Here is an 18,246-nt window from a genome sequence, read left to right as displayed (position 1 = left end):
GCGGCGGGGACGAGCCGGCCTGCTTTCGCTTTCGGCGGCTGGAGGTGGAGGGAGCGCGCAAGGCTGTGACGCTCGCCGCCCGCCTGGCTGCAACCCTGGGAGGCGGCGGCCAGCGGCTGCGCGGGGAGGCGGGCGGGGCCGGGCGGAGGCCGCGGTCATGTGTCCCGCAGCGGAGCCCGGATTCGGCCCGCGCCGCACCGCAGGTCCTCGCAGGCCTCCGAGCGGTTGCGGCTGCGGCTGTGGCTGCCTGACCATGGCCGGGCCTGGCCGTCGTCCCCCCTGCTCGCCGCGGACTCCGCGGGCATCCCAGGGGCTGAATTCGTCTGCCCTTTGTTCGCTGTGCTCATAGGGTCTACCATCCATTGGATAAGCCCTGGATTTAGGACGGATGCGACATTTCCTCTGCTCCAGAGGCAAGATAGCCCGGACACTGTCAAGGGCCATTGTACCCCAACATAACCAGTGCTTTCACAAGTCCGCGCTGAGATCTGTGCCAGCGGCGCCTTCCGCCTGAATGAACCAGGATCCCACAGTTGAACTGGGTTTGGGGGTATATGTAAGAGCTCCTCACGAAAGGGAGGTGTGCAAGAAGGGGAGGAAGAGGCATTTCATGGCATGCACACAAGGCATTAGGAGTGAATGAGCACAACTGCAGGAGGCATAAAGGGAGTGCCTTCCTATTGTCTGTGGGCTCAGGTGTGCAAGGTGTGGGGCAGACGGTGTTGACTGGACGCCTCAGGTCAGACTTGAAGTGCCCTTCGTGTCTGTTGAAGGGAAGCAGCAAGGAGCTTAAAGCAGGTCGAACTGTCGTTTATCATCTGCTTTGCTTGCCAGTATGTCCCAGGCACCAGCAAGGACTCAGTCAATGTTAGTTTAATGAATGAGCATTAATTCTATGCCAGACCTTCACTAGCGCTTTATACATCCCCACTTATTTAACACAGCAACCCTAGCACTAGGTGGTTGTTTGTCCTGGGTAGAGCTGAGAAGGGACCAGGCAAGGGAGGAAGGTTGTTGGATAGAAGGAGGCTGTGGCACTGCAGTGTTGAGGAAGTTCAGCAAGGGAGGGAGGAAGTAGCTTGTCTGGAAAGTCTGGCATGTCGCAGAAATAGGCCTGCCTTAGTATCCCTGTTGTACTTGGTCATGGACTGGGAGCCTTGGGAAGCTGCCTTTGTACCAAAGGAGATAAATATCAGAAGATAGATTTCAGCAGCACTGGGCAGCTCAGTCTTTGTGTCAGCTGTCTGGGAGACCTGAGAAGTACATTCTCTTGGCTGAAGGCTGCCTACAGGTTCAATCAACCACAAATTGAGAATATTTAAAGAAAAGATACATTGTTGCTGATGTGTTATTATGTCGTTAGACCCAGGATGGGTGAATCTGTGCTGAATAGGTACAGATCTTTTTTTCTGGTCACTTCTCTAGACAGTACAGTCTAGCAACATTTCATACAGCATTAAGTATTAAGTATTATAAGGAACCTAGAGTTGATTTAAAGTATAAGGGAGGATACATAAACACTATGCCATTTTCTCTAAGGGATTTGGGCATCCAAGGATTTTTACTATCCATGGGGCAGGCGGCAGCCCTAGAACCAATTTTCTGTGGATTCTGCGGAACACCATAGCCTCATTTCTCACACACACACACACACACACACACACACACACACACGCGCGCGCGCGCGCGCGCGCGCGAGGAAACCAGACTTTAAAGAGTTAAGTGACCTAACAGGTTCAACCAGTTGGAGAGCTAGATCCTGCCTGGACCCGGGTGTAGGGCTGGCGGCCTCCAAAGCCCTATTCTATTCTGTGTGTTACTGGCACCAGTGAGAGTCTGGGTACAGGGATCAGGCGGCTTTGCTAAGCATTTGGAGTTCAACCTATCTGGGGTAATGGACTGAAAATGGTAGCAAGTTCCTTGACACTTCTCCTATTGGGAGGTAAAGTCTATGACATCCCCCCTAGCGTTTGGGCTGAACTTAGTGATTTGTTAACATGGTAGAAATTGCCACATCCCAGAACTTCTTCAGCTAGGTCTTGCAATTTCTGTCTGGACCGCTGGAAATCCTTACTCTTGGAGACACAAGCCACTGCTAAGATCGGCTGTGCTCAGGGGAGCAAGGGAGAGTCCACAGGTAGATGCCCTGAGCTTGCAGGGAAAGAGGTGTCCTCCTGCCTCCCAGCTGATGCTATAGATCTTGGTTCATGGGCTCCAGAGATGGGTGATCCCTGCTAGCCCTGCTTGAAATGCAAAATAAAGGATTACTGTCATGTTAAGCTACTAAGACTTCCTATGGTGCTGTGTTACTTGAACAGGTGCAGACAATGTGGGCAGGACTGAGGCTGAGCTGTTGGTAGTGACTGTGACTGCAGTCTACCCAGCTGCAGCTACCACAGATCTTCCCACAGGAGCCCCAGGAATGTATTCACCTGGTGTGTGAGTAGAACCTGGTGAGGTCTGGACTGAGTCAGCTGATCCAAGCCTGGGGGCTATTGTGCCTGGAATGGCCCCAGTCTTCATGTATCTACAGTCATCTGTCTTCCCTACCTCCAGTTTTTCCATGGTCACAGTGTGTTGTGTCCCTACCTCTACATTAGATTCCAGTTGTTTAAACAGCTTTGCTCTGCCTTGTGCTGTGTTTTGCCAAAGGGGACCATGCTAGCCTCCAACTCTTACTGGAGTACTACTACAACCTGTGTGTGTCTTTTTCTTTTCTTTTTTTTTCTTTTACTTTTTCTTTTTTCAGTACTAAGGTTTAAACTCAGGGCCTATATCTTGAGCCACTCCACCAGCCCCACCCCCCTTTTTTTTTTGAGATAGGGTCTCTCAAACTATTTGCCCAGGACTGGCTTCAAACTGAGATCCTCCTGATCTCTGCTTCCTGAGTCGCTAGGATTAAATGTGTGTGTCTTTTCCTTCCCTGACTTTGTAACTTGCCTGAGTGAGTGCTTGGTACTCATAGGCTCATGCATGAGTTGAATCCTACCCACACCCGGACTACTAAAGTCGGATTTTCTATTTGCTGGCTCCACTCTAGAGAAGCAACGCTATAGTTACTCATTCCAGCCTGGCCACCAATCCCACAGAGGCATCTTTCTTACTGTTTATTGAGGTCCCTTCTTGTCTCTTGTCTGGGCCACTGAGGTAGTACCAGACTGTGGGGCTGGACACATGGAACCAGATTTGAAAAGCATACCTCAGTGTGGGAAGAGTGTCTTAAGGGCTTCAGGCTCATTTGTCCTTAGTTTACCTCCTTGCCAAGGCTCTTTCACTATTTCCACTGTGTCAGGCAATTGGCAAACTGCTTCCCCTTTAAATCTCTGGCCCAAGCTGGACAAAAACGTCTTTCTTGGTTCTTCTTACCCCAGCTGACTAACTCTGCATTTTAAAAACATACTAAACCCCACAGGAGAACAAAAAATGACCTAATTACAGAAAATGTAAACAGCTTAATAAAAGAATGCATGTTCCCAAAATAGCAGTCTGAAACTCCATAGTATTTTCTGTCTTATCACAAAGGCTAAGCACAACTATTTAGCACCTGGCCTGGCTGATTTTCTGTTCAGTTCTATCTACTTCTCTACCCCATGACAATTACTTTCAGTGAGTTTTGGCCCAACCCCCCAAAGTTCTGATGTCAGCATCTTAGTACTTCTTGAGACTTGGTCTTCATTTCTGAACTACGTACGGGACATGTTGCCTCTGCTGCTATTTGGAACTATTATCTTAATTGCCATAGAACCATCTCACCCTACAAGTGAGACTCCACCCTCTATGTCAGGGTGTAGCTGTTGCTCAGCAGACACGCAAACTAATAACCTTGGACACCATATCTTGCAGGATCAAGCAGAACGGCAAGGTGTCACCACTCCTTCATTTGATGGAGAGGCGGATACCTGGGCAGGGAGACAATTAGAAATTTTTCTGATGATCTCTCTGATGACCAGGAAAAAAGAACAAGTACCCTTATGAGTGAATGATTGTTGATACCTGTTCAAATTCCACAATCATTCAAGACTCAGAAAGAAAAAGAACATTCTTTATAGATTCTAAGAAAGAACAACTGTGGGGAAGCAAGAGGGCTGTTTGGGCCCCACATCAAATTTGGAATATTGACATTACACAAAAATGAAATCAATCAGGTAGTCATTGTATTCTTTTATGTGGTCAGGTGTTCATCATTTATAATATACCACAACTTTTGTAACCATCAGTTCTTACTCTTTTTGTAGGCTCATACTGAGCATGTAGTCAAAAGGGATGTTTATTCTCCTCCCCTTAAAGCTGTGCTGGCTTAGTGACCTGCCCTGACCTTACTGGGCCTGGCAGCTTCTTCCATTACCTTCTTAGGATCCAACTGCTGTGTTAGGTGCTCAGGTTAGACTACTGAATGCTAAGGCAGCCCGTGGCAGGAATACTGGAGAATATGAGGTCATCATGGATGTCACAGTCCCAAACAAGTTCCCAGATAAATTCAGCCTTATCTCCCATAAGACAAGGTGAGAAGCCATCCCGCTGAGCTTGTCCAGATTGCAGAATAATGAGCAAATGAATGAATGTGTATTAAGCTACTAACTTTTGGGGTGGCTTGTGACTCCATGAAGGATAACAAAAATACCACATTTTGTTATTGAATAATTATTTTAGTATTCCAGGAATTTAAAACGAATGCAGGTGGTCCAAGGTCTTGCTTAGTTTGTGGTAACTCTGGCTCCAAGATGTTTCTAAAGCTATAGGCTTTCTTTCTTTCTTTTTTTTTTTTTTTTTTTTTTTTGCGATATTAGGGCTACACCTTGAGCCACTCCACCAGCCCTTTTCTGTGATGGGTTTTTCCAAGATAGGGTCTCATGAACTATTTACCCAGGCTGGCTTTGAACCGTGATCCTTCTGATCTCTGCCTCCTGAGTAGCTAGGATTACAGGCGTGAGCCACCTGGCTAGGGGCTTTCTTATTACTATTTGAAGACAGTCTATAAAATGTGTCTTCATACCCTAGGAAGCAATCTGTTACTACTGAATTTTGGGAGCATCCTCAGCCGTGAGGATCCATAAGAAAAAAAATGTCCTTCTCCCTTTCGCCCTTGTCTATCATCCCAAAATTCCTACATTACTAACTTCTTTCTGGGACCAGATTCCCTGGAGCAGACATTATTTGCCATTTATATTTTATTGCATGCGTTCCATGCCAGGACAGACAGAAGCTCTGTGAGGTGTCTACAGCCCAGTCTCTCGCCTCCTCCAACCAGGAAATCCTGTTTTTCCATTATCATCTTTGTACTCATGCTAAGGAAATCTTTTCTAGTTTGTTTAGTTTTTATTTTGTTTTTGGTTATTTGAAAAATGAGAATCTTTCTCTCCAAATCCTTATTTCTCTTCTTTTCTTCCCCTCTACCCCAAGAATATAAACTTTTAGGGTCTCACTATGTAGTAAGAACATGTAATCCTCCTGAGTGCTGGGATTACAGGCATGTACCACCATGCCCAGCAGCTGATGTACACTTTTTTAAAACACAAAAATTAGGAAATGATTTGACTTGCTTCTTTTCCTCCTCTGAAGCAATAGCAAAATGTGTTAAGTGTCTTTTTTTTCTCTTTTTTCAGTGCTGGGGATCAAAGCCTTGTATATGTTAGGCAAGTACTCTACTAACTGAGCTACATCCCAGCTCAGCCCACATAGTGTCTTCTAGCTAATAGAAAGTGGGGGTGGGCCAGCAGCACAGCAACTAAGAGATAGCATAGATAAATGGGACCTCATAAAACTAAAAAGCTTCTGTTCATCAAAAGAAATGGTCTCTAAACTGAAGAGAACACCCACAGAGTGGGAGAAAATATTTGCCAATTATACATCAGACAAAGGACTGATAACCAGAATAGACAGGGAACTTAAAAAACTAAATTCTCCCAAAACTAATGAACCAATAAAGAAATGGGCATGTGAACTAAACAGAACTTTCTCAAAAGAAGAAATTCAAATGGCCAGAAAACACATGAAAAAATGCTCACCATCTCTAGCAATAAAGGAAATGCAAATTAAAACCACACTAAGATTCCACCTCACCCCTGTTAGAATAGCCATCATCAGCAACACCACCAACATCAGGTGTTGGCGAGGATGCGGGGAAAAAGGAACCCTCTTACACTGTTGGTGGGAATGTAGACTAGTACAACCACTCTGGAAAAAAATTTGGAGGCTACTTAAAAAGCTGGACATCGATCTACCATTTGATCCAGCAATACCACTCTTGGGGATATACCCAAAAGACTGTTACTCCAGAGGCACCTGCACATCCATGTTTATTGCGGCACTATTCACAATAGCCAAGTTATGGAAACAGCCAAGATGCCCCAGCACTGACGAATGGATTAAGAAAATGTGGTATCTATACACAATGGGATTTTATGCAGCCATGAAGAAGAACGAAATGTTATCATTTGCTGGTAAATGGATGGAATTGGAGAACATCATTCTGAGTGAGGTTAGCCTGGCTCAAAAAAACAAAAATCGTATGTTCTCCCTCATATGTGGACATTAGATTAAGGGCAAACACAACAATGGGATTGGACTATGAGCACATGATAAAAGCGAGAGCACACAAGGGAGGGGTGAGGATAGGTAAGACACCTAAAAAACTAGCTAGCATTTGTTGCCCTTAACGCAGAGAAACTAAAGCAGATACCTTAAAGCAACTGAGGCCAATAGGAAAAGGGGAACAGGTACTAGAGAAAAGGTGAGATCAAAAAGAATTAACCTAGAAGGTAACACCCACGCACAGGAAATCAATGTGAGTCAACTCCCTGTATAGCTATCCTTATCTCAACCAGCAAAAACCCTTGTTCCTTCCTATTATTGCTTATACTCTCTCTACAACAAAATTAGAAATAAGGGCAAAATAGTTTCTGGTGGGTATTGAGGGGGTGGGGGGAGGGGGGGAGGAGCGGGTGGTAAGGGAGGGGGTGGGGGCAGGGGGGAGAAATGAACCAAGCCTTGTATGCACATATGAATAATAAAAGAAAAATGAGAAAAAAAAAAAAAAGAAAGTGGGGGTGGGGAGGCAGGGGAACAAAAAAGAGAAAAGAAGTCAGGAATGGTAGTTCACACTTATAATCACAGCACTTAGGAGGCTGAGGCAGATTGATTATGAGTTCAAGACCAGCCTGGTCTACATAGTGAGACCCTGTCTAAAAATCCCATGGGCTTAGAGTGTAAAGCATTTGCTACCATGCACAAGGGGTTAGTCCCTAGCATTAGAGAGAAAGAGAGGGGGAGAGAGAGAGAGAGAAGAAATCGTGGCAAAAATAGTGAATATGTCAACAATATTACCTGCCACTGTACACAGTGCCTTGTGTTAGATGGTGGATTTGCATTAATTCACTTAACTCTCACACTGCTCTATGAAGTAAGATGCCTGTCTCTGTTTTCAGGATGCAGAAACAGGTGCAGAGAGGCTGACTAAGTAAATAGTCCAACTTCTCACGGCCAGTAAGAAGCAACACTACTACTGACACCCAAATCAGCTAGACTCTTAAACCAGCTCTTAACGGTTTACCCGCTGCTTGGGACTTCTGGCCTCATGCATATTGACAGCAACAAAAAAAAAGAAATGAAAATTGCTGAAAAAGCTGTGGCAGGGAGCAAGAGTCAGCATGGTGGCCAAGAGCAAGGCCAAGTTGTCCAAGTTGCATGAAGTTCATGAAAGGGAAGTGGACTCAGAAACCCAGAAACATCTAGAAGAGGAAGAAAGGGTCATTAGTGCAGAGTACTGGTGCTTGGGTAAGAGAAAGAGAGTTTCACAAAGGAAGAGCATGGCTTGTGTTACAAGAAGCTCTTCTCTATGGAAGGATGTCATCCAGAGGTTTAATCCTGAAGTTGAGAAGCTAATACTTCACACGGATGCTAAGAACAAAGCAAAAGGCAAAGATGAAACACTACAGCTTGGTGTGTCAGATGAAGAAATGGCGAGAAGATATGAGACCTTGATAGAAACAATCAGAAAAAGGTTTGCCAAGAATCAGGACTATACAAATCATGCAGAAAATGAAAATGGAAACATCAAACCAACTAAAGCAAAGAAGGCAAACTTAAAGCCCCATGATTAAAATGGCCATCTTATGTAGGTGTCTGTGAGAACTCAACCTGATAGTGTTTCTGTAGTTGGTAATATTGCAATGTTTATTTGTAAAGAAATGTGTAATTTTGGAAACATGCTGTTTTTGAAACAGATGTATGACAGATGTTATAGATCTTTTTCCTAATGGTATTCATCAATGGTGGAATTTCAACCCTGATCTTCAAAAGTATGTAGACACAAGGTTTCTTTCTAAAGACTTTTGGATCTCAGTTTTTTTTGTTGTTGTTTTTTGGTTTTTTTTTTTGGTGGTACTGGGGCTTGAACTCAGGGCCTTATTTTCTGCTGGGTGCTCTACTGCTTGAGTCACACCTCCAGCCATGACCTCAGATGGATGGATCTATGTATCTATCTATCTGTTTATCTTCTGTCTATCTAATAGTTCTCTGGTCATTGATCTTGAATTAACTTCTATAAAATAATGCCATTGTTTAAATTGCCCATATGTTTGTATTTTACTTTAAATTACTAGTCATGTCAAGCCAATTCATACATTCATTTTGGAATCAAATGTCATGAGAATTTATTGCATATAAATTCATCAAGAACAAATATTCCTCTCTAGGCTGAAGTGCTTACGTCCCACCAGGTCATTCTCAGTTTATAGTAGCATGGTTTTTGTTTAAAGCATTTAATTTTTTAAATGTTCTTTAATAAGCATCTGTTTTCACATTTAAAAAAAAAAAGCTGTGGCATAAGAACAGTCTCGGTGATATATGCATGCGGGGGAGGGGTAGGATTGGTTGTGTGAGAGAGACTACTTCTGCCTGCCAAGACTTGAGGTTGGACTACAACGGAGAGCCAGGAATGAGTTGCCAGGTGAGTGACTAAAAATACAATTTCCATGTTCTGACATGAAAGCAGTCCTCATTGGAAGTGGTTTGATGATACTTTCCAGAAGCAAATGAGGTTTAGGGCTGTGTTTACATTGCTATTCAATTCAGTGAGGCAAAAGCAAGGACCTTATGAAATGGCAGGGCTCCCTGATTTCCTGCACATTGTGAAATCAGGGCAGAATAAACAACACAAGAGTTTACAGTTATTCCTCAATGAGTCATTCCATCAGTAGAAGTTGTTTAAACAAGAAAGCCCTGTTTTCTCAGGATCTCTCTATGAGGAGAGACGGAGAATAGTTAGGTATCAAACTGGTCAAAGCAAGCCTTTGTCAGCTCCAAGTAGTGGGGAGGAAGTATTTGGTCAGTGATGGGGTGTGGTGGGGGATGGGCAGATAGGCAAGTTGGGGGGTTAGGATATTTGTGTTGCTCAGTTTAATGTTGCTGTGACGAATACCCCAGAAAAGAACTTAAAGGAGGAAAGATTTATTTTGGCTCATGTTTGCAGTCTGTGGTTGGCTGGATCCATTGTTTCTGGGCCATGGTGAGGCAGAGCATCATGGTGTAAGGGTGGTTGTACAACAGTGTGAGTATACAAATGCTACTGAAGTGTGTGCTTTAAAATGTTAAATTTTGTGTTATATGAATGTAAAGTCAATAAAAGTACAAGTCACAGGAGAATATTAAAAGATGGGAGAATACGAGGAGGAGCTGTATAGTTGAATACTCCTGAGGATTTTTTTTTCCTTTCTCAAATTCCATTTCTCATTTGAGAGATGGTCCCTGTTAGAATATGATACTCAAGGATTCAGCAATTGTAAGTCTGGGGGCACAGATCAAGTGGTAGAGCACTTGCCTACCAAGCTTGAGACTCTGTGTTCAATCCCCAGTGCCACAAAATAAATTAAAAAAAAAATAAGGTGATTGTGAGGATTTTCTCCAGGGAGAAAAAAGGGATAGGTGCATTTTATCATTTTATGTTATACAACAGGCTATTGTTCAAGCATGACTCAGTGGGTACACCTGGCGTCAGCTGGGACCTCAGTGCATCCCTCATTTTCTCAGTAGAGACAAGTACCCACACCCACTTTCCCGAGGGACTTGTGGCTTCCTCTCTATCTTCCCATTGCAGGGCAGTGCTGGACAACGCACAGCCCCAAGGTCCCCAACTGTAGGACCTCTGGCATTTCTAATCAACTCTTGTAAAAAGTTACCTCCCTAAATCCACACTACCTGACGTGTGATCTGCATGTTCCCTTATGAACGAGCCACTTCTCACACTTGCTCTACAGGAAGGAAGACCCATTGTGGCAGGGAAGGGATCAGTGGTCTGTCTCCTCCAGAATAGAATCCACACTCTGTCCCACAGACTTGCCCGTGATGGTGGGATTCGGGGACCACTGCCTCACTGAACCTGGCCTTGGGAGTTTTCTGTTACCCAATAAAGCTGATTCCTTAATGTATGCCACATGAGGTTATAGAATTCATCCCAAATACCATAAGAGTAGGTGACTACCCTTGGGATATACAGGATAAGCTACTATCGCTGTATAAAATAACAACAAAAATAACTGCACATTTAAGAATGAGAGTGCCATCCAGATATAATGCTGGGGAGATCAAGCAGGCCTAAGCCTTTATTTAAAATAAAATCTTAATATTCATACTGAGTAAGGGCTCACTGCCTACCATGCATAGAAACCAGTACTATGTACAAGTTTTTGCAAAAAGAAAGAGCTTTGTTGAAGGCTAACTGACAGGAGACCAGAGGCTTGCTCAAATCTGCCTCCCTGACTGGCCAGTAAAGACAGTTTTTAAGGGCTTTTGGGAGTTAATGGTCTGATAATGTCTTGGTTTTGATTGGACACAGTTATATCTTTCAAGATTTTTACTACTTTAGTCCAATGTTGTAGTTTCATGGTTAGTGCCCTTCTTGGTTGTAGTCCTCACAGCCACTGGTTCTGAATCTAAGGCTCTGTTGGTATCAGACTTTTAGTTCTGTTCACTCTGGATCATCCTTAGTTCAGACTTTCATATGACCTCATGTTCTGTAAAACATCTTAACCAGAAGTTAGAAATAAGGATTGTATTATTTTTTTTAATGCCTAATAGTAGGGGGAAAAGATATTAATTCTATTCTGATTTGGGTGGTTTAGGGGAGGTGAGTTGGGGGCAGTTAGTAGAGTCAGAAGAAAACAGTACAAAGGGCTGGTTAGTGAAAATGAGATGAAGATAACTATGCTCTGGTTAACTGGCATTGATCAAGGTTAGGATCATTGTCCCCTGTTGTCTTGGACATGCAGGTCTCATTCTTTTGGTGGTTACATTGTGGGAAATGACTGTGAGTTCCTTGAGAGATGCTTCTGAGTTATAGGAGACAAATACTTACAATTTTAGGTCCTTTTTAGTAAATGCTTTGCAGGAGCAAAGCAAGCACTTGCTTTCAATATTAGCTGTTGCAAAAATATTATTTTCTAAATTCAATATACAAGGGCTGGAGGTGTGGATCAAGTGGTAGAGCACCTGCCTAGCAAGTGCAAGGCATGAGTTCAAACCCCAGTACTGCCAAAATAAATAGACAGATAAATTCAGCCTCCAAACCTTCGAAGCAATGTCTCTCTTATGGATATCCGGACATCGACTCTCCTACTTTCTCCTCACTTTTTCTTTCTTCTGCCTCCTTAGCTCTGTCCCTAGCTCTGTTCCTTGTCATCATTAGAGGAGGCTTTGGGTCCTTGAAATTCTTTCGGGTTGACAGTATAAACCCAGTGTTTTCTTATTACTATTGAAACCCTCTCAAAATCTCTATTTCTTCTCTTATCAAAAGTTAAATCTTAAGGCTGGGAGTAGTGACTCACATCTGTAATTGCAGCTACTTGGGAGGTGGAAGTAGGAGGATCAAGGTCCAAGGTCAGCCCCAAGCAAAAAACACCAGACTCTACCTAGTAAAAAGGGTTGGGGGCATGGCTTAGTGGTAGAACACCTGCTTAGCAAGTGCAAGGCTCTGAGTTCAAACCATATCGCTGCCAAAAAAAAAAAGTTAAATCTTATTTATGATATGTCAGGCTCTGTGTCAAGGACTTTATATATTCAGTCACATGTCACCTAATGATGGGAATACATCCTGAGAAATTCATCCTTAGGCAATATCATCAGTGTGTGAACATCACAGAGTTTACTTACACAAGACCAGTATGACATCACTAGGCATACAGTCCTCATGGGACTGTCATATTTGTGGTCTGTTGATGACTAAACGTATTATGTAGCACGTGACTATATTAATAATGCTTCAAAGTTCAAGGTGGGGGAAGAAAACCCATCTGTCCGTGGGGATTTCCACAGAGGACGAGTAAGCCTCAGAGGTCTTCTTCAGGAAAGAGGTTATGTTTCTTTATTTGCTTTTGACAGTACTGGGGTTTGAACTCAAAGCCTGGTGTTTGCTAGGCAGGTCAAGTGGTAACTTGAGCTACACCCCCTAGCCTAGGCAAGAATTGTAAATTGAAATTCAGAAGAAAGGCAGGTGGGAAGGGGTCCAGGTGAGGGCCAATGCATGGAAATGGACCATCTAGGTATAAGAACTTTCTGGCAGGATTAGACCTAGACAAGCAGATATATCAGACTAATAAAAACTGTACATCCTTCAAAGCCACATGGGCAACCCTTCAAATCCATAGCTTTGTTCAACAACAAAGGCAAGGCTTTGTAGGGGACTGGTGGCTGACGGCAGGTGGCAAAGTCAGCCTATTCTCCAGTCTAGCTCTGGGACCTTATCTGTGCTGCCATCTAGTTAAAGAAGTCCTACAGTTGTTAATGAAAACTACCTTTCTGGAGGCACTACATTATAACCCCAGCTTGATGTTTGGGGGCGTCATCCCCAACCTGCATGTGACTCACAAATGTGTTCTCCAAACATACACAGTGCTTGGTCTGAAAAAAGTTTTGGTGGAAAAAAATACCTCCTTCTTAGTGCATTTCTAATGAGTTTTGGGCAATTTGTACCCTATGGGAATGGCCCAGTAGTCTGAGCTTTATCTGGCCCTACTTAGCCAGAAGGCAAACTTCGAGGAGAATTAGTGAAAACAAGGCTGGGGACTATTAGAAGATAGCAGTACCCTGTGTAATCCAGAAGTACTGTTATCTGTCCAGGCTCTGAGCAGGGAATATTCCCAGTGGCTTCAGTCAAAGGACAAGACAGGGATGTCTTTCTTTTCTTTTTTTTTTTTTGAGGTACTTACTGAGGTTTGAACTCAGTGCCTATACCTTGAGTCATTCACTAGCCCTTTTTCTGTGATGCTTTTTTTTTTTTTTTTCAGGATAGGATCTTATGAACTAGTTCCCTGAGGCTGGCTCCAAACCACAATCCTCCTCATCTCTGCCTCCTGAATAGCTAGGATTACAGGAAAGAGCCACCAGGCCCGGTTTAGGCAGTGACTTCTGATTACCCTGAGGATATGTGGCTTTCTCCCCTGGCTTCCAGCTGGCTCCTCCCATTTCTGGTGTGGCCTGTCTCCTGCTTTGCTTTCCTCCCTGGCATGTCCACCACTCTCTTCTAATCCTTTGCTATTCAAAATGTGTTCCCAAGACACATTGAGTATCAGAATCACCTGGGAGCTTGTAAGAACTAGGGAATCTCGGGCCTTGGTGTGGATCAACTGAACCCAACTTCATTTAAACAACGACCTATGACTCTGTCCATAAAGTATGGCAGGAGTGTTCAGACAGAGAGACAGGGCACCAAAGCTTTCGCCAAAGGGTGAGGTGACCCTTCTCTGGTCTTGCCCCAGGTAACATTCCCCAACTCCAGTTTTTCTTTGTTTCACTGTAGCACTCACCTCCCTTCCCCTCCCTGCCTTCCTGCCACATTCCTCCCTTTGATGCTCAGACCCACTTTTTGGTCAAAGAGCATCACCTTGATGTGGGGGTTTATGTTTTCATAGCACCATTACATGGCCAGCTGTTTTTCTTTCTATAGTGGCTTCCATAAGGTCCTACAAGACCGTGGTATCCGGGGACTTGGGCAGGGTAGTATCAGGCAGGCTCCTAAGACAAGGAGCGTTGTCCCTATTAAGGTCTTGAATTCCTCCCCCTAGGGCTGAGAACCAGGCCCCGAACAGGTCACTGGGACTCCATCACTTCCAGGAGTACACAGGGACATGGGCAAGCTTTTTCATCTTGTTGGTAATCTCTTCAGTTACCTTCCCCTCATCATCAACCTGTAAACAGCAGTTACTTAGACTGCACTTTCCACACACTCCACCCTCCAAGGCTAGCAAACGGTCCAAAGCCAAATGGTTTTGGTAGATGGCATTGCGTATTTTGGTTGTTGTTTGGCTAATATGTTGAGGGCTTTTGGTGTTTCATTAGGTATAATTTCAACCACTGCCTGAAGCTGAATGATGCAGTTGAGCATATAGATTGGGGGGTGATAGCCCCAGGAGCCATCTTCTGCCCATGTAGTAGGACTACAATATTGAATGACCCACTCCAAGGGCATCCATCATCCTTCCAGTTCCCTATTTGTAGGGCATCTCACTTTTTCCTGTTTCTCCTTTCCTCACATATGGAGACTCCCAATTTTTTGCCTTGTCTGAGGGGGATCAAGAAGAAAGAAGGCTGAGTGGGTGCCCAGCACAGAGGATCTGAATGAGTTGTTGGAAAGATTGTATAAACTTGTTCCCCTCAATCCAATATAGCCCCTTAGGCGCCTGCCACTCTATGGCCATGGTTAGGTTATTCCAGGCTATTGCAAGCTTAGGGAAGTTAGCCAGCGGGCGGGGTTGGGACTCTGTGGGATTGGGACCCCCCACCACTGAGTCTCCTGAGCAGTATCATTGTAAAATTTTTGTCCCAAGCAGATCAAGTCCCTGCCGGGGTGGAGAATTGGCCTTTTGGATGGGAGATACAGTAATTCCCAATAATAGAGGTTTTTAGGAGCCAAATCCTCTCCCCGAGGCTAGGGAGAATGGTTTTATTAAAGCGTTCGTGTGGGTTTAGCTCTTTTGTCTCCCATGGCTAATGGTCTCTCATATTCATTCCCCCACAAACATAAAACGAAGTTGCATTCAGAGTTTGTGTTATGGACTCAGCTAGTGAGAGGAACAGGTTTTTGGTTGTAACTGAGATGGGAAACTCACTTTATATCTCATCAAAGGACTGAAAGATCTGGTATGAGGAGCTCTCATAAGTATTCGTGATGAGTTAAAAATGCAGCAAAATACTGGGGTCTGTTCCTTTCCATAGATTAAAATGCCAAACTTTTTCCCAACTTCCCAGCCTGTTTCCCTGAGGTTGAAAATGCAGGATTACAGGTACCAAGAGTGCAGTCGGGGGGAGGGGTCTTCCATTTTTTGTAAAAGATCGGCAGTTCCCTGTGAGGTATGGACCTCCCCTTTTAACCAAGTTGCCCACCTTTCACAACCACAATAAGAGTAATAGAGTTGTTCACAGTATGCACAACCGGAAGTCCCACTGTCATCTTCTGGGCATAGATACTTGTCATTTAACCTATAGGTCCTTTCCCAGGCTAGCTCCCCACAGTTGCCCCAAGGCCTGGTGTTTTCAGCTATTGTGGCACACACATCAAAGTATATGACACAGATTTGTTGTGGTCATTAACCCAGGTGCAGTTAACAAGCTTCCCAGTGCTGGTGAAGCTTCAAACCTCTAGCAATTGCTCCTGAGGGCGATAGAGGGGATTAAAACAGATATACTGACCATGATGAAAGCACACTGAGTAGGTGGTATGGTTGTGGGTGCATGACCCCACAATGGTGTCTGCACAGGATTAATAAGTATGGAAAGCCAGGGTTTTAGTAACAGCACTTCCTGCTCAGTTAGTGTGCATACATGAGTTACAGTACAAAGCCTGGGGGGTCCCAGGTAGAGAGCTGACCAAGATTAGCAAGAAGAATACACAGAACAGACTCGTCCTCAAAGGTGAGATGGATGACTCCTCAAGCTTCTGTGTGCATAGACTAGTAGCTTCCGGAGTGACTAGAGCAGGGCTGACATCTCCTCATTGTAATCTCCTGGGAAACAGGGTCCTATCAGGGAAGGGTGCAGGCATCCCAAAGGGTGATCCTGCATGGTGAGGCTGGGTCAGAGATGCACTCCAATGTGAGGGAAGCTGGCTGCACTTGGCTGTGGTGGATCCAGGGAAAGATCTGTTACTTTAACTGTGGTGGGGGTGAACAAAACAACAACAAAAGTGCCCCTCCAGTGGGGCTTCAGCAGTTGAACATTTCATTCCTTTACCCAAACAGCATCCCCTGGTTGATAAGGGTGCATGGGAGTTGTCAAGCTAACAGGGAGTCTCTCTCTTACCCAGTCATTGATTTTTGAGAGTCAACTAAAGGCCCTGCATCTGCTGTCTCAGGGTGAGGTCACCTACTTTCTTAAGGTCCCCTTGCAGGACATGACTAAAGGGGTGGACGCCCAAAAAGCATTTCAAAAGGGGAGAGACCCGTCCATTTGGTGGGCTTGACCTCATCCTGACCAAGGCTGTGGGCAGTAACTGATCCCACTGTAGGTGCGTCTCCTGGCATGGTTTTCTCAATTGCAGTTTTAGAGTTCTGTTCATACATTTTATTTTCCCTGAACTCTGGGGGCAGTAGGCCATGTGTAGCTTTCAAGTTAATCCTAATCCCTTAGCCATCAACTGTACCACTTCAGCCAGAAAGGCCAGCCCATTGTCTGACCCAATAGACACAGGTATTCTGAATCGAGGGATGATTTCTTTTAACAGGCACCTGGCCACTTCTCAGGCTTTCTCAGTCACAGTGGAGAAGGCTTCCACCTATCCTGAGAAGGTACAGACAAACACCAGCAAATATTTACATCCTCTGCCCCGTGGCATCCCAGTAAAATCCATAATTGGGTTTTCAAAAGGAGTTCCTCCAACACTTTGCACCTGGGGTGGTGCTCTTGGCCCTTGTTGGGGATTGTTTCTGGCACACAAACTGCACCTCTCACATACTGTCTTACTTATGCTGGAGAGCTTGGGGACATAAAAATGCTGGGCCAAGGTGGTTTTGAGAGCTGTCTGCCCTGAATGAGTTACTTCATGGAACTGCTTGACAAATGTGGGAGCCAGTGACTCAGGTCACTGAAGCAACCATCAGTAAACTTCCACCATCTATCCAGTAGAAAAGTTCCTCCTTCAGTCTCAAACCAAGCTTGTTCTTGTGAAGTATACCATGGGTCCCACTCAGATAAGGGGCACAGGAACAAGGCAGCTGCCAGTGAGGCTGAGGTTTGTCCTCCTGCAAGTACTTCTCACTTGGCTTGCCTATCAGCCTTTCAGTTTCCCCCGAACAGGTGTCTACCCCTTCTGGTGCCCTCAGGAGTGCATTGTAGCTACTCGCTTAGGGGCCCATATGCCTTCTAGTAATTCCAGAATTTCTTGCCCATACTTAACACTTTTTCTTCCTGAGTTGATGAGTCCCCTTTCTTTATATCAGGCTCCATGGACATGAATGGTAGTGAAGGCATATTTAGAGTCCATATAGACATTTCCTCGCACTCCTGCAGCAAGCTGGAGTGCCTGCATGAGAGCAATAAGCTCAGCCTTTTGTGCAGAGGTCCCAACTGGCAGTGGTCGTGTTTCAGTGACATTGTCTAGAGTCACTGCTGTGTATCTGGCAAAAACATGTCCCATCCCGGACAAAGCTGCTGCCATCTATGAAATACTCAACATCCAGATGACTAATTGGCTGGTCAGTCAAGTCTGGCTGGCTGGAGAACACCTCATCCATAACCACTAAACAATCATGCTCCAGGGGAGCTGAATCAGCCGATAATAGGGTGGCTGGGTTTACAGTCTTAACCTCTAGCCAGATACATGGGTTTTCACAAAACATAATTTGATATTTGACCATTTGGGACTTTGTTAACCAATAGTTCCCTTTATATTCCATGAGAGTCAAAACAGAGTGGGGGAACTCAGACTGAGTTCTTGTTCCAAAGTAAGCTTGTCTGCTTCAGCCACCAAGAAGGCAGTGGCTGCTAGGATGCACAGGCAGGGCAGCCAGCCTCAGGAAACTGCATCAAGTTGCTTTGATAATTAGGCCACTGGGCAGTGCCAGGAACCTAGCAGCTGGGTCAAGACTCCTACAGCTGTCCCCAGTCTCTCATGTACATATAGGAAGAAGGGCTTCATCACATCTGGCAAGCTCAGAGAAGGGGCATTTGTGAGTGTCCTCTTAATTTCTTTAAAGGCCTTTTCTTGCTCTTCTCCCCATGTCATGGGTGCCCATTCTTCCCTCTACCCCCACCCTGGTTGAG

The 18,246-nt window shown here is 44.8% G+C and overlaps 1 protein-coding gene across 1 annotated transcript in view; it reads left to right on the top strand.

Annotated features, from left to right (window-relative positions):
• Window positions 1–7,646: 7,646 nt before the first annotated feature.
• The window catches only part of LOC109699387 (M-phase phosphoprotein 6-like), a 28,591-nt gene continuing 17,991 nt past the window's right edge, over window positions 7,647–18,246 (top strand). Inside the window, exons 1-2 of the mRNA XM_074041130.1 lie at window positions 7,647–7,999; window positions 16,709–16,772. Of these exons, the coding sequence (XP_073897231.1) occupies window positions 7,647–7,999; window positions 16,709–16,772 (417 nt within the window). The remainder of the gene's footprint in view (window positions 8,000–16,708; window positions 16,773–18,246) is intronic.

This window comes from Castor canadensis, chromosome 9 (assembly GCF_047511655.1).
Source record: "Castor canadensis chromosome 9, mCasCan1.hap1v2, whole genome shotgun sequence".
Lineage (NCBI taxonomy): Eukaryota > Metazoa > Chordata > Mammalia > Rodentia > Castoridae > Castor > Castor canadensis.
Note: the sequence above shows the minus strand (reverse complement) of the source record. Positions and strands in the feature narration are given on the sequence as shown.